Consider the following 16,062-nt stretch of genomic DNA (forward strand, 5'->3'; position numbering starts at 1 on the left):
ACATGAAGAACTCTGGAAGACAAAACAAATGAATGCGTTATGCAATCTGGGATTTCCTTTATGCTGTAAAAGACAGCTGGCAAAACTTGAATAAATTCTAGATTGGATAATATTATTGATGTTAATTTCCTGATTTTGGGAAACACACACTTAAGTATTTAGGGATAAAGGGAACAAAGTTGGTGGGGCCTCAGAGGCAAACTTGGGGTAGGACTTATATAGTTTGAGACTATAATTCTCAAACATTTCTGGAAAAAAAATATGTATGGGTCTGGATACATAGATCACTTTAGTTTGTTGTCTATGTTGGGGGAGCCACGAGGTTTGGCCCTTTCTAAACAAAACAGCTTGGGTAAACGTACCCTGAAAAGAGCTGAACTAAGGCTTTCACTGATGCCCAGATAAGCACCAGTGAGCTTCCAGACAAAGATGAAAATAGAGAGCATTTAATATGTGCCAGGCTTACTTCTTCAAACTTTACATATATCTTTATGGAATACAAGATATTCCTTAAATATTCAATGTCTTGTAATATTTATCCTTTTTATGAAGCCAAAGCACACTGGAACCAAGTCACATGGTTTTAGCAAGAGGGAAGATAAAGATTTGAAACCTAGATTTGAGTCGAGACCTAGCTCTAAAATCCACTCCTCTGGACAACAGAATCAGATATCTGCCCCTACTACCCCCACGTTCGTCTGCACAGGCGTGACCCTCTAGGTGTAGACAGATCTTCCTTATGTTGGAGGCTGGAGGAACTTACCTGTGCAGTAGGGATTATTGGGGTTGAAGTTCAAGGCAAATTCATGGGAGACCTGAGGGCAAGAATGAAAATGAGGTTCTTTCCCTATGGTCGTATTTGTGCAAAGAAAAAGGACACTATGGTATATGCCAAGCATTATATAGGAACCATTTAGTCCTGAGTACTTGTTGTACATATGCCTGTAGGGATACATCCCTGTATCTCCACATAAAGCTGGGTGCCAGACAGCAAATCAATGGCATCCCCCCAAATCAGGACCCTGACACTGAAAATGGAGGAGCTGGGGAGGAGTGCTCACCTGCCAATCAGGGGGCACCTGGGCCCCAAATCCAAATGCTGGGAAGAGCTTGTCCCTGTGGGAAGACACTGAGTTGGAGAAGAGGCAGAGAGGGAACTGTGAGCCCAGAGGCTGAAACATCTGCAGGGAGGGGGACGGGCAAAAGAACAAGTTACTCACGAATCATAGTCCTGAATTACGCTGCCCACACTCCACAGTGCTGTCAGGTACTCATTGACCCCTGTTGGGCTCAGGTAGTGCAGGGAGTCCGGGGAGGAAGGGTCTCCATTGGAGCCCGTGAAGTCTATACCTACCTGGGAGAAAGGGAGGAGGGAAGCTGAAGACTACTTTGAGCTCCAGATCTGTTCTCTTGCCCTTGATATAGCAACTTACAGTGAAGTTGATTTGACAGCCTCCCATCACATAGTCCAGGAATGAATACTGTGTTTCTACCTGTAGATGAAACCAGGATCATGGCTGGGGTGAAGAAATTGGGATCATGGAGCACAGGGGTCAGAACCTGGGTCACATGGGCTATTATTGTCTCACCTGGCAAATCTTGACACAGACAGTTCCAGAGTTCTTGTAGCTTTTCTTTTTCTGCTGTTTCTCAGGGTGGATGCATTCAAACTCAGCCTGGTGAGGAAAGAAAAACTAGGGTAGGAAACTCTCAGAGCATCAGCCAGAAATGGAGCTGCTCTGCCCTCCATCTCTCTGTCACTGGGCCTACAGTCCTTTAGGCCCACCTCAACACCCCTGAGCTGGGCTGGCACTCACCGGGATTGCTTGTAACTGGGCCAAGCTGGTGTAGAAGGTACCAATGAGATCATGTGAACCATCACTGTCATAGTCTGAGCATCGCACCTGGGGCAGGGGGAAGAAGGGGAGGTGAATATGTGTATATAGTGAGAATAAATCCCTCCCCAGGCTCCCTGCCCCTGCTCAGTCCATTCAGGAGGAAAACTCCTCACCTGGATGGGTGTGTTGGGGTCTCCCCCACAGAAGTGCTGAAGGGGAACAGAGAAGCGCTTCCATGTAGGATTCAAGTTGTTCTTGATTACCTGAAGGTGGAAGTCAAGGCTTCTAGTAAGTTCTGGGCTGGCATATGGGGAGCTGTCATCCTTCCCTATCCATGTCCAGTCTTGTTCTCCCTGTATTCTAAACCTCGGTAATCACAAGCCCCAGAGATTCTTTCATAACCCACTCCACCCAATCCCAGGGGTCTCACACCTCAGATCTGTATGCCAGGTGCCATTTTCCATCACCCTGACGGAAGAACTCCAAGAACGGATCGGATTTCCCCAGGAAGTCCTGTCAATGCCACAGAGACCCCAGTGTGAGTAAGACTAGAAAGAGATAACTATTTGGCCAGTCCTCACCCTTGCCCCCCATCCCTGTCCCCTTAATTCTCAAATCCCGAAGGTCTCCTCTTTCCAGACACACCTTCTTATCTAGGTTTCTGGCCTCCACTTCCATGGTCACTATACGACTATCCTTCATCTCCTGAGCTGATACCTAGGAAGGGAAGGTAGGAGACTGTATCACCTCATGAATTCCTCTTTGATATAACTCCCTTCCCCCATAGTTCTTCCTTACCGTGATGGTCCCCTTTCCAGCAGGCTTTCCAGGCTTCAGCATCAAGGGCAGAGTTATTATCTGGCTGGACACAATCTGGGGCAGAGCAGGGTAGGTGGGAGAGCAAAATCTCAGACAGGGTTAGGTCTTCCTTGACCCCACCTCCTCCATGTTCCAGACAGTCTGGGCAGTCTGTTAAGGCTCTTAGTAAACATGTGTCTGAAAGATTTTAATCCCTAGCCCTACATACCTGCCCTAAGGAACACTCAGCCCCTCCTAGGAAGTCATCATCCCCCAGCTCAGGTGTCTTGTTGTCTATGTCATAGATGCCAAATCGGAGCTTCTGTACTGTTTCAAAGTGGTACTCAAGCTGCAGAGTCTTGGAGAACTCGGGGCTCGAGCAGTTCCGTACTCGCTCAGTTCGGCCAAGCTGTGGGCAGAGGCCAATTAGTGTTAACAGTCATACACTCTTCACCCCCCCAAACAGTTCTAGCCTCCCTTCACAACCTTAAACCCATGGTCCTTCTCACCTCAGCCCAGTTGCCCCCTCCCACATCCTGTAAAAGGACGCAGAGTGGATCAGACTTGGAGCCGATGTCCTTGTCAATGAGGTGGTCACAGGAAATGGACAGCTGAACCAAGGTCACACAGTGGGCCATCTGGGAAAAAAAGGACCTAAGTCAAGCACTGAGGACCCTTTCCCACCCTTCCCTGACTATAGGTCCCAGCTTAGGAAGGCCAGCAGGCTTCACCCAGGCAGGGCTGGGCCTGTATCCAGCTCCATGACACCCACGGAAGAGAAGGTCCTAGAGCCTCCATACTCCCCGAATCCCCTTAGGTGAGCTCCATGGGACAGGGTATGGTGGGTACAACCAGCCCTGGTATGATGGGAAGATGCAGAAAAAGTATACTGGTCTCCATCAACAACTTGGACCCCAAACTAGTCCTTACCCTAAAATCCCTATAAATGTTCCCAAGACCTAGAATCCAACCCTGATCTTCTTAGAGACCAATGAATCTCACTCTGACCCTCTTACTGGACCCAGATCAGATCCTAATCCAAGTTCCAATCCCAACATTGTCTCAAACATGACCATGATCCAGATACCACTCTCCAAAAAGTTTCTTCCTCCAATGATTTTTCACAAACTCTGGGGCCCTGCATCTTGAGATGGTGTTGGGATCCCAACTCAGTCTCCTAGCTTATAGATAATCAGCTGCTCATGTCCAACTCCTCACTACTCCACTGCCACTGCCCAGTCCAAGCCATCATCATTTGTCACCGGGTTTATCGCATTAGCCTCTTCAACTGGCCTCCCTTATCCTATCCCATCCCTACCTCCACCCCCATCCTCACACCAACAGACTATTCCCAATATGGCAACCAGGGTGATTCTGTTAGAATGTTAGGTCAGGTCATGTAACACCTCTGCCCAAACCCTCTGATGATTTCCTATTACTTAGAAAACATCCAAACTCTAGCACATCTACAAGGTCTTGAAAGATCTAGATCTCTCGAACCTAAATTCCTAACACCTCTCTTCCTCGCTCCATTCTGGTCACACAGGTCTGCTCGCCTGCCATTCCTCAAAAAAAGCTGGTTTCTTCCCTCATATTATCCACATGGCTTGTTTCCTCACTCTCTCTAGGTCTTTACTCAAAATCATCTTCTCCATTATGAAGAAAAAGGGTCTCTTTTTCTAGGTACTTAAAATTTCAACCCTACTACTACCAACACATTGCATACTGGTTTCCTGCTTTTTCTCTTCAGCATTTATCAGTGCCTAATATACTACATATAATCTGTTTTCCCCACTAGAATGGAAACTAAGGGAATGTAAATATGAAGGAAGGGATATTTATCTGTTCTGTTCACTGCTGTATCCCAAGCACCTAGATAATAAATATTTGCTGAATGAAATCCAAAAGGCCATCTCCAGCCTCAGCTCCCAGCCCAGCCATCTCCAAACTGGTAATCAAGAAGCACCAAGCTTCTCTAATTCATTCATTTCCTCACCTGAAACACTATATTCTTGCATGGATCACCATGACTCCCAAGGAACCCTTCCTCCTACAGTCCCCATAACAATTATCTTCAGACTTGTTACTTATCCCCGTGTCCTTGCTGACCCAAACATCTGCAGATCATCTGTACCAAAACTGCAGATGAGGTCAGACCTCTCACCCAGCCTCACTCAGCACTCCAGGTTTTCCAGCACTATACCCCAGGATGTCTCTGGCCTTAGCCTCCCCTAAACTGACCCTCAGTCAATTCTTCCCCCAACCTAGCCTATAGTTAATGCTGTTCCCATTTTGGTGCCTTGTGGTCTCCATCTGGAGTACTATTGTCAACCGATGTTGGAATGATTATTACACTTCAGCTTGCATCACAAATTGCCTATGTATTTATATCATCTCAGTCTCTGCTTGAAAGCACCCAATGACGGAAAACCCACAACTCTCCTAATCTGTTTTTTAAAAATATTTTAGAAAGAGACAGAGAGAGAGAAAATCTTAAGTAGGTTCCAAGCTCAGTGTGGAGTCCAATGTGGGGCTCAATCCCACAACACTGGGATCATGGCCTGAGCTAAAATCAAGAGTCAGATGCTCAACCGACTGAGCCATCCAGGTGCCCCTCTCCTAATCCATTTAAATAGTCCTGCTCCATAAAGTCCCACCTGAACCAACAAGTCTGCTGAATCCTCATTTCTACATATTTGTCCTATCTTTCCAGTCTAAACTTACACAGGAAAGCCTTATTCCATCTCTCTCTGAGAACCTATCTGACCTGGAAGCAGTGAAACACCCAGCTAAAATCTGGAAAAAGAACCCCAGTTCTTTTGAATGTTGCCCCTAGAAAATGGCTTGTAGACTCTAAGCAGTCTGATCTTCCCTTTGGAAGTTCCCCAAGGACAGACCCAGAGAAAAACGCATACTCCCAAAGGAGTGGGACCACAACTTCCCCAAGTCACAACCTGACTCCATGCTTCTCACATCACACGTTCTCTACACAGAACAGAAACAAATGAAGGATGTTCATTTCACTACTGCTGAGAATAGTAAAACACTTGAGAATAGTAAAAGACCTGAGACAGCTTAAACGTCTATTATGTACTAAGTAAACTATGATACATTAAAACAATGGAATACAGAGTAGCAGCAGGTAAAATACAAGGCAGAACTATATTATATTGGTATTATATGAAAAAACAAAGTCACAAAAAATGGTAACAAAAGTAGGACTCCAGTTTAAACTTCAATTGTATGTGCATATACAATAGATTTGAATATGTTGACAAAATAAATATACACACACATGAAAAAATGGACAACACACCAAAGAAATGCAACTTTTAGATGCACCTCAGAGAAGCAGGATGAAGGATTTTACATAGTCTATACACTTCTTATTGTTCCCATATTTTATAGTTTATTTTGTAATTTTTAAAGGGCTTCATTAGTTTTTTTCCCCAAACCACAACTCAAGTCCTCTTCACTATTCAAAGCCCAAAGCCTCTACCTCTGGTTCAACAAGCCCTACCTAAATTCAGAGTTTTCTTGCCTCCTCTCTGGCTTCTCCTTAGCACTGCCTCGGCTAGTCTTCCTTGACATCAGTTTCCAGAGTCTCCACGTTAATTAGAAGCCCTGCATAGCTGCCTATGGCCCTTAGATTCAGAGCCAAAATCCCTAAAAAGGTCACCTTAAGGCACAACTCCAGAGGGAACATGTACACAGAACGCATTAGTTGTGTAATATGATGACCCTGCATCCCTAAAGCTTCAACCTTCAAACTGCTTCCTAGTCTGCTCTACCTCCTACCATTTTACCGCTCAACCAAGCAGGAATCCAAAGCTATTTCTGGTTCGTCAAACACACACACACGCCGATACCTCTGACTTTCCTGACTAAAAAATGTCTTGACATCCAAAGTTCTGCTATGACATCATTGCTTGATGAAGCCTTGCCCACAATCCCCAAGTAAAATTTATCATCTCTCCTCTGGATGATTACATGGCTTCCTCATCATCTTCCTGCAAATACACACACGCACACACATTGTGTTTATTAACCAAACAGAAACTAGGTCATATCATTTTTCTGCTTAAAACTCTGGAATGGCATCACAAACACTCCAAGTCCAAAGTTCTTACCAGGGTCTACAAGGCCCTCCCTGCAAGACCTGACCCTTATCTAACTAATCATCTAGCCACATAAGTATGTTCCACCCAGGTTTTATTTCTGACACACACATACAAATCAATCTCATTCCCTATATCAGAGCTTCTGCACGGTTTTCATTCATATACACCTCAGAAAATAACCTGTATTAGAGTAGGAACCATGTCTGGTTTGCCTATCTCCAGTACCTACAAAAGGACCTACCCTATGGTCGATATTCAATAAATTAAGTATTAGGGAATTAACAATAAAACTGCCACCAAAAATTTGACTTTTGTCTGTCTACCCTCATATTCTATGGGCTCCTTGGAACTAGGGCTGGGTATTATTTCTGTATCCCTAACATCAGCTGCTTAGTACATAGGACTCATAACCATTTGCTGAATAAATGGTAACATGCTTTTGCTCAACTCAAACTTTCAGGCCTTCTCCATTTGAACTACTGTCCAGCAGTAAATCTTCTCTATTTGATCTTGTACAACTGAGTTTTAAAATTTAAACGCAGGACTCCTGGAACTCAAAACTAAGTGACAATTTAAAAATGAGCAAAAAATTTGTTCAGATACTTCATAAAAGACAATATATGGATTGGAAATATATAAAGGAAGAGTGACCAACAACATTAATCATCAGGGGAATGAAAATTAAAACCACAATGAGATACTATCACATACCCCCCACAATGGCTAGAAGTAGAAAAACTGACAATACCAAAGGTTGGCAAGGATGTGGAAATCTCATACATTGTTAGTGAAAGAATTAAAGAATTAAATATGCCACTTTGGAAACAGTTTGGCAGCTTTTTAGAAAACCAAATATACATCTAGTCAAAGAGCAATTCCACTCCTAGATTTTTAACCAAAAGAAAACATTATGTCCACAAAAGATTTCTACAAGAATGTTCATAGCTGCTTTATTTATAATAGCCAAAAGTTTGAAACAGCTTGTGTCCAACAATATGAGAATGAATAAACCATAATATTTATACATGTAAGAGAAAACTACACAGTAACAAAAAGAAACCATTAATATCTGCAACATGGATGAATCTGAAGCATATAATACAGATTCCACTTATAAAGTTTTAAGACAGGTAACACAAACCTATAATGAAAAAATTCAGAATAGTGGTTATTCCTCCTGTGTCCCCAGGGGAGGGGGAGGGGCAGGGGCAGGTATTAACTGAGAAGGAGAGAACTCTAGAAGGAATGGAAAAGTTCCTTATTTCGATAGGAATGTGAACCACGAATGCATTTTTCATTCTATCTAATGATACACTTAAGATGTATACATCTTACTGTATGTAAATGTTACCAACCTCCCCCCACTACACCTATAATAAATGATGAACTCAAGACATGTTGGAATATTTATGGATGAAGTGTGCTGATACTTGCAATTTCTTTGAAATGCACCAAAAAACTAAAATGGTATGTTGAATGGATAGACACATGGTAAAACAAATATAGGAACATTTAAATTGTAGAACTTAAATAGTAGATATATGGATATTTACTGTATAATTTTTTCAACTTTTCTATGTACTCAAAGTTTTCACAATAAAATGTTGAGAAAAAATTTAAGTGGAGGCCTTAAAGTAGAGAGCTACGGGTTTATCCCTGATACTTTGTTGAGAACTACAAAGTATTAACAGTAATTATCTGTGGTGGTGAGGTTACAGGCAACAACTGGAGCTGTGGCCTTTTCCCTCCCTCCAGGGCTTCTCCAAGATCCCAGAGACAGAGAGGCTTATGCTTTGGGGCAGACACTTTGGCAGTGGGACAGGTGCTTCTTCCTGTGCTAGGCCTCAATTTCTGGCAGATAAGAGCATTCTTTCCTAGTCTATTACCATTTCCACCCCTTTCCCCACAGCTGGTCCTGTTCTATCCTTTCTTTCTATCCTTTCTTTCCTGACCAGACTAAAACCCCAATCGACCGTGATCCACATGTGCAAATGGGACGGGATTCCATTTCTGAAAGTCAGAGCTTCCTGTGCCACCACAGTTGTTTTTCACAAATCTGCCCCCTTTGCTTCTCATTGGAATTAGCAATTCTTTATAAGCAATTCTTTATAATGTGTAGTTTTCTATCGTTTGAGTCATATTCCCTTTACATTATCTAATGCCTAATGCCTGGGAGGTGTATTCTCTCCCAAGTCCTGTTAATTTCCTTTAAAATCTAGCTCCAAACCTACCTGTTTGGAAATCTTACATAATTAAAACTTCTAGTTCATGTCACTCTTCTTTCCATATCCTTTGAACAGCTACATTCTTAACCCAGACTCCTTTACTTTTCATCTAGTGCCATTATAATTAATCTCATGGGACTTTCAGCTTCCTTTATAGGACTGAAATTTTATAAAACCTATTAAATATCACATTTAAGTGGGTTAATAAAAGTCAGAAATTTCCTCATTTATTTTTATAAGAGAGTTCTGGCTAATATTCGCCAGGTCTTTGTGCACTCTCTTCTGAACCAGCATATCTTGCCTGGGTGTCTATAACAGTCTCTGCATTTCTTAACTGGTCTCATTACCACTCTCAGTTCAACAAAGTCACAGACGTTCCCAGACTCCAGCCCAACAATACCCAGCTTCTTATAAACTTATCAAAGTGTGCAACTTATTTACTTGCTTATTATCTATTACCTCTAGTAGACTATAAATTCAACAAGGGAAGAAACCAGATCTGTCTTGTTCCTATTCTAGTGACTCACACATAGCAGGTGCTTTGTAAGTATCTGCTGAATTAATACTAGGAAAGGAGTGATAATCCAAGGGATTCAGAAATGACCCAAATCTAGTCCTAGCCTGCTGCTGAAACCATCAAGAAGAAATGAGCTTTCTAGGAACACTCAACACAAGACTAGCTTGTTATTTCTTGTGCCTCCAGCACCCCCAAGCCTTCTATTCTATGCTAGTCAGGAACTGCTAACAGAAACAACTAAGTATACAGCACCAATCTTTTCTTCCTTTGTCTTCTACCACTTGAAGCCTCATTCCCTTGTGTCTCCCCTGTAGGGTGCTTTCCTCTATTAGCGGAAATAAGAAAGAACTGAGTGAGCATTTAATCCAAATCCTTCAATTCAAGGGCAGAGAGGTAAAATGTGATTTAGCTAAGGCCACACACGTGGTTGAACAAAATGAGGGCTGGAACTCAAATATTTCAACTCCTACCTCATCTAGAACTTTGATTTTTTTTAAAAAATATTTATTTTTGAGAGACAGAGTGTGAGCAGGGGGAGGGGGCTGCAGAGAGAGAGGGGGGACACAAAATCCAAAGCAGGCTCCAGGATCTGAGCTGTCAGCACAGAGCCCGATGTGGGGCTCAAACCTATAGACTGGGAGATCATGTGCTGAGCCAAAGACAGATGCTTAACCGACTGAGCCAGCCAGGTGCTCCTCTCTCCTCTAGAACTTTGGACTGTAGTCATACACTTCTCTCCTGAAGAACTTTCCTTCTTGTATCCAACAGCAACATGATGTAGTGGGCAAGAGTATGGGTTCTGCAGTTAAGTGACCAGTTTCCAAATAGTGGCCTTACTCCTCTCCCTGGCCACAATGAGATACTACTAATGCACCCACCAGAACGATGTCCTACTTACATAATTTGGGCAAAATACTCTCTAAGCCTCAGGTTCCTTGAGAGTAAAGCAGGGGATATAATCTTTTTCTAAAGATGTATATAATGTATGCAAGGTGCTTATCACATCCTAGAACTATTATTACCAATATTATTACCAATAAATAATAGCTATTATTTATCCTTCAAGCCTAGCTCTTTTATGTTCTCTTTTTCACAATATTTCCATCACTCAACAACTTTTCACCCTGGACTACTATATTCAATCAACACCACAACTGTATTCTGTCAATGTTTCCAGCTCCTTGACTGTCCATAAAATAACAAACATCTTTAAAACAAACATTACTTCAGGATCTCCTATTTCACACAGCACAGACCTAAGCACAAGCAGCAATTCAAAACACTTTGAGGGAGGCTTGTAGCAGTGTGCTGGAGCAGGTCTGTATGGTTTGTAAGAGATGAGTGTTAAATATGAACTAATTTTGTAAGCTAATTTGGTAAAGGTTTAAGCCACAGAGATGGGGCAAATCCTATAAATCAGGGCTTCCCTTCCCTCAGCTAGCCCCTTTACCATTGTTAGTAGGGAATCCCACTCTGCCAATGGGGAGTAACCTGTCTTTTTTTTCTATGGCATCCCCTTCCCTGCCTTGGAGATTCTAACTGCTCTTCATAAATACAAGAACAGATCTGTTCTCCTGGATCCACCTGGATCCATTCAGTGCCAGTTGAGCTGAAACTCACTGGTTCTTCATGCTCAGGAACTACACTGCCCTCTTCCCTTCCCAAAACCCTATCAAAGAAATAAACCAGATTTCAATCCCATTTCCAGGCTTCAAAGAGGAAGAATAGAACACCAAAATGTCTCGGCAGGATCATTCCAACAAACCAAAGCCATGCTCACACTCCTGTTGCCTACCTGGCATGCTGGAGCAGCTCAAATGCTAGATCAAGTCCTGAAAGCCAATCAGGAAATTCTCCACAGGCTTCCAATGGGCAGAACATCACCCATGTAATACTCTTTTCCCTTCAGATTGAAAAGACAAACTATGCCCACCACCACTGTTCCTTTCCTTCTCTGCCTCAACAAGGGACATGGATACAGTAGACAAGTTTTTAACTCCTGCTTCTCCCTCTATAACACAGAGATTCCCCAAATTTAAATTAGCAGCCCCAAAGTCAGCCTCACAGGTCACAAACTGAACAAAATATCTAAATTCTTATTATAAAACGACACACTCTTTATTCATACATATGACTGACTATAGGCTACTAAAATTGTGTTTACGTAATGTTAAGCAATAATTTGGTTTAGATTCATGTAATACTAAGAAGTCTGGTTGTCACTGTATTTGGCAATACTATAAAGCTTAAGATGTGAATGTCACACAAAAAGTGAAAAGGGGGAAAATATGGTACAGCAAACAGTCACAGGGTTTCCCATCCTGCTATATTTTGTGACAGTCAAAACAGTTTGGAAGTCAAACTACATCAGCATGCCCAAAAGACTTATCCAAAGTTGAATAAATACAAATGGTGTTCAACTCTTCAAAGAGAACTTAGCTTGAGGAGTGAATTCGATAAGGGGAAAGAAGCAAACTGTGAAGAACACATAGCCTTCAAGCAAGATTGGACTGTACTGGTGGGAGTTTTCCTCTGCCCTAAGACTCTGAATGTGTTTACACAAAGCCTCCACCTGTCTAACTCAAAATAAACAGAGTACTGGAGCAAGGCCAGAGTCCTTTCCCCAGCAGGCTCAAGACCCCTGACAGAAAGGTGCTGCCAGTGGCCCCTCACATCTTCTTCCAAAAGTAAGGGACAGAAACTGGTTAAAGGAGTCATGCAGGCAGCTTATGACTGAATATTATCTGCTCGCCCTTAACTATTAATGAAACTTTGAGCAAGTTACTTTGCTCCTCTTTCCCTAGATTTCCCCCAACTGTAGGATGGGGATAATAACAATAGTGCCAACTTTACAGGGTTGTTTTGAGGATTAAATGAGGCCAACTATGGAAAGCACTCCCTGCCGGACACTAACACAGTAAGTGCCCAATAACATGTTAACTGATCCTCTTCTCAGCGCTCATAAATGGATCCTTTTGTGGTATCATCTAACTTGGCGGTTCATGGGACAACCAAGAAAAATGTCTCTAGTCCACCTGCCCTAGAGGACTTAACTGGCAGGAATGAAGACCCTCCTTACTTTCCTCTCCTAATGAAAATTTCAAGCTGCAGTGTGAGACTGCTGGCACACTCAGAAAAAGCAGCAGAGCCGTAACCAGACCAAATTTTTGAGTTCCACTGGCCTTTTTTTAGTTTAAGGTTCAAATTACCTACAAACTTCCAGAAACAGAAAGGCTGGGTCCACAGACTCACAGAAGCTTGAAACTGGGCATAATCAGATTATCTAGCTTAATCACATTTTCTAAAACACTAAGGCCAGAGAAAGGAAATGATTAGCCCTGGAACACACCAACAACTGATGAACCACAACCGAACTGCCCAAGAATGTGATTTCTATTCCATCCATTTCAGCAACAGCTCACACCTTGTAATCCAGTCCAATCTGAAATCCATCTGGCCACTCCACATGAGCAGTGAGGCTCATGTGGTCTCTGCCCATGACCTGTACCAACTAGACTTATACATTGATGGAACATAATTCTGCATCTACTGCGTGTTCTATTTGTACATCAGGGCAGGAAGACAGGAACTGGACTCAACATTTATAGGACTTATCAAAGAGGTAAACTTTAAATAACAAGGACAAATTCTGCAAGGTATAACTCAACTCAGGAAAATGTGACTTCTACAAAAATTTACATAGAACACCTACTAGGCAGCCAATTTTGCCCCCAGCCTGCCCTGCTGGAATCTACATTCCTTTAATCTACCTTCTTTTAACGAGACTCCTGCCTTTTATCTGCAGAGTGTAAAAGACAACAGTACTAGACCACCTTCCCAAGCATCTCCAGGGCAAGGGTGTTGACAAGAGTGTGTGCATTTCCAGTGTGCAATGTGAAGTATGGCATACAAGAGCCGAGTGAACAGCAGCAGACCGGCGCCTTGGAAAAAGAAACCTACCAACTGTTCATAATGCAAGCACCCGTTACTGGAATAAATCCACTTGGGATGCACAGGTCTTAAAAATGGGTTGTCCTTCCGAATTTGTATGTTAGGGAAGTTAGGAAATAAAAGAGAGGAATTGAACAATAAGGAAACTGCATTACAGATACACAATGATCTGCCCACTTGCCACTGTAGATGAGGGTACAGGGCGGGGTGGGGTGGGGAGAAGGGAGAAGATTCTAGTTCTGCTGCTGGATTCTGGTGCAGGATTAATAAGTTTATAATACCAAATTAGTGAAAAAGGTTAACTGTAGTCCATGAAAATGGTAACTGAGGCAAATAAACTGCCTCAAAAACACTTGCTAACATAAAAAGGAAGGGAAAAGGTTAGGAGGAACACAACAAAATTCAAATACTCAAAAGTAAACAAACAGCTAAAAGATACAGCACAGCTAAGAGCAAAATGACAGGGGTAACTTTTCTTATATTCTAAATCTGTACTGTCCAAAAGGATGGCCTCCTACCCACAAATGGATATTGAGCACCTGAAATATACTCAGTTCAAATCACAATGTACTATAAAATATATATTAAAAATTTGGCTTAAAAAAACCCCAATTTTTATAGACAGTGTATAACTCCGTATACACTGAAATGGTAACATTTCAGGATATACAGAGTTAAATAAAATGTATTATTAACTTCATTTTTTTTAACCTTTTTTGTGGCTACTAGAAAAATTTAAATAGCATAAGTGATTCTTATTTCTATTGGACAGTTGTGCCTATCATAGGGAATCTCCAAAGATCAGACATGAAGAGTAAATTCTGTTGCTCTGTGAACCTAGAATTGTTCAATACAGTAGTCACTAGCCACATGTGGCTTATTAAATTTAACCGTAGCTACTACAGGAGTACCTAGGTGACTCAGTTGGTTAAGTGTTCAACTCTTGATTTCAGCTCAGGTCATGATCTCACAGTTTGTGGGATCAAGTCCCATGTCTGGCTCTGCACTGTCAGTGGAGCCTACTTGGGATTCTCTCTCCCTCTCTCTGCCCCTCCTCTGCTCATGAGCACTCTCTCTCTCTCAAAATAAACTATTGGACAATGCTGGTCTGGAATAACAAGAACAAAGTGGACACTTCATACAGAAAAGCTAAAACTATCAAATCAATGTAAAACTAGAAAATGAATGAATGTCCAATAGTCAACTATATATAACTGGTTAAACTGATGGGGGAATTCACTTCAATTCTGAATTCACTTAATTCTGAATCATTTATGGCCATCTGTTTATAAGACGTGGTATAGGGCAGCTAGTTAAAAGATCATTAAAAAGATAAAAGGATTCTATTATCCCCCTACTAGGTCAGGACACCCCTACTACCAACCCTTACCTGCCTGCCTTACCACTCATCTCAGTAACACCACTCAGACTACACTGTTATGGAACAACTTTAAGAGCTTCCAGGACAAATACCATTTTAGGTAGTGTCATTGTGTTCCTTCACACAATTATTTCATTTTATTAAACTAAAATTATGTCTCCAAGAACCTTGGTTACAGATCATGCCTTCCCTCAGCTTACACACAAGGCTTCCATTACACTTGTCCTGTCTGACCATTTAGAAACTGGCCAGGAAACCCTTTATTCAGTTCCTGTGGGACATGAGTGTACCCTGGACATGCACGCGTACAATGGAGCACTTACTTGTATAATTTAAAGCCTTAGGTGTTTAAGAACAGGCATCTTATTTTGCTTCATTTTCTACCACATCATGGAAGTACTGGGTGCATAACACTGCCCAAAAAATTTAGTTAGCATGGGTTACTACTAGGGCTAAGCTGATTATCCACGTGAAATTGTCTTAGAAGCTTGGAGGCAAAAGACATTTCCAATTCCAACCTGTCAATTCAATGATCATCGAAGCAAAGATAACTGGAAGCATCTACTTCACAAAGTAAGAGCTGCATTAGTCTTTCCGCTTTAGCCCGATTTACAGCAGAGGGACCCTGCTGGTCCCATAGGCCCACACCACAGAAGGGAGTCTGTATAAAGGACAGAACCATCTCTGTACAGCAACACCATATGTGGGGGAGTGTGGTGGAGGATGGCATTAACTCACTTCCAAGTGGAACAAAAGGAAAATGAAATCAGCAGCAGCATCGGTTAGTATGATTAGGACCCCTTAAGTAGCTGAATTTCTTTATCCTTAAGCCTTCCTCACTCTGCAAAGACTAACAAGGTGACTTATTGGTAGCACAGTGCGGTGGTTACATATGGTATGGAGCACAAATGCTTAAATGACAAATGACTAATGACTAATGAAGAATGGTGAGTGAACTAACATCCCCCCCCCCAACTGCCCGCCCCCACCATTAAGAGGCTAGACTACAGAGATAGCAGTGAGAAACTCCTAGGCCTCGTTACCAGCAGGTAAGCAGGTGAAGGGGGGGGAGGGGGGGAGGAAGTGGTAGTATCAGAACAGAGGGAATCGAACACTAAAAGGCAGCCTGTTTGAATACAGCACACTTACTCCTGGAAGTGTTACAATTCTTCAACATCTGAACCTGTCCATACGGAATTATGTTCCACTGCTGGCCATGCCTCTATTTTCC

The 16,062-nt window shown here is 42.3% G+C and overlaps 1 protein-coding gene across 9 annotated transcripts in view; it reads right to left on the reverse strand.

Moving 5' to 3' along the window:
- The window catches only part of LOC120228590 (RNA-binding protein 12), a 35,488-nt gene that overhangs the window by 2,041 nt on the left and 17,385 nt on the right, over positions 1-16,062 (reverse strand). For all 9 annotated transcript variants that reach the window (XM_039227088.1, XM_039227086.1, XM_039227090.1 and 6 more), the window contains 12 exons: positions 3,146-3,274; positions 2,866-3,045; positions 2,637-2,711; positions 2,484-2,555; positions 2,271-2,351; positions 2,012-2,101; positions 1,818-1,904; positions 1,590-1,676; positions 1,434-1,493; positions 1,221-1,354; positions 1,062-1,116; positions 764-815 (listed from right to left, as the gene is read on the reverse strand). In XM_039227088.1, the coding sequence (XP_039083019.1) occupies positions 764-815; positions 1,062-1,116; positions 1,221-1,354; positions 1,434-1,493; positions 1,590-1,676; positions 1,818-1,904; positions 2,012-2,101; positions 2,271-2,351; positions 2,484-2,555; positions 2,637-2,711; positions 2,866-3,045; positions 3,146-3,274 (1,102 nt within the window). The remainder of the gene's footprint in view (positions 1-763; positions 816-1,061; positions 1,117-1,220; positions 1,355-1,433; positions 1,494-1,589; positions 1,677-1,817; positions 1,905-2,011; positions 2,102-2,270; positions 2,352-2,483; positions 2,556-2,636; positions 2,712-2,865; positions 3,046-3,145; positions 3,275-16,062) is intronic.

The sequence above is a fragment of the Hyaena hyaena genome, unplaced genomic scaffold, assembly GCF_003009895.1.
Source record: "Hyaena hyaena isolate Hyena2069 unplaced genomic scaffold, ASM300989v1 scaffold_25, whole genome shotgun sequence".
Classification (NCBI taxonomy): Eukaryota; Metazoa; Chordata; class Mammalia; order Carnivora; family Hyaenidae; genus Hyaena; species Hyaena hyaena.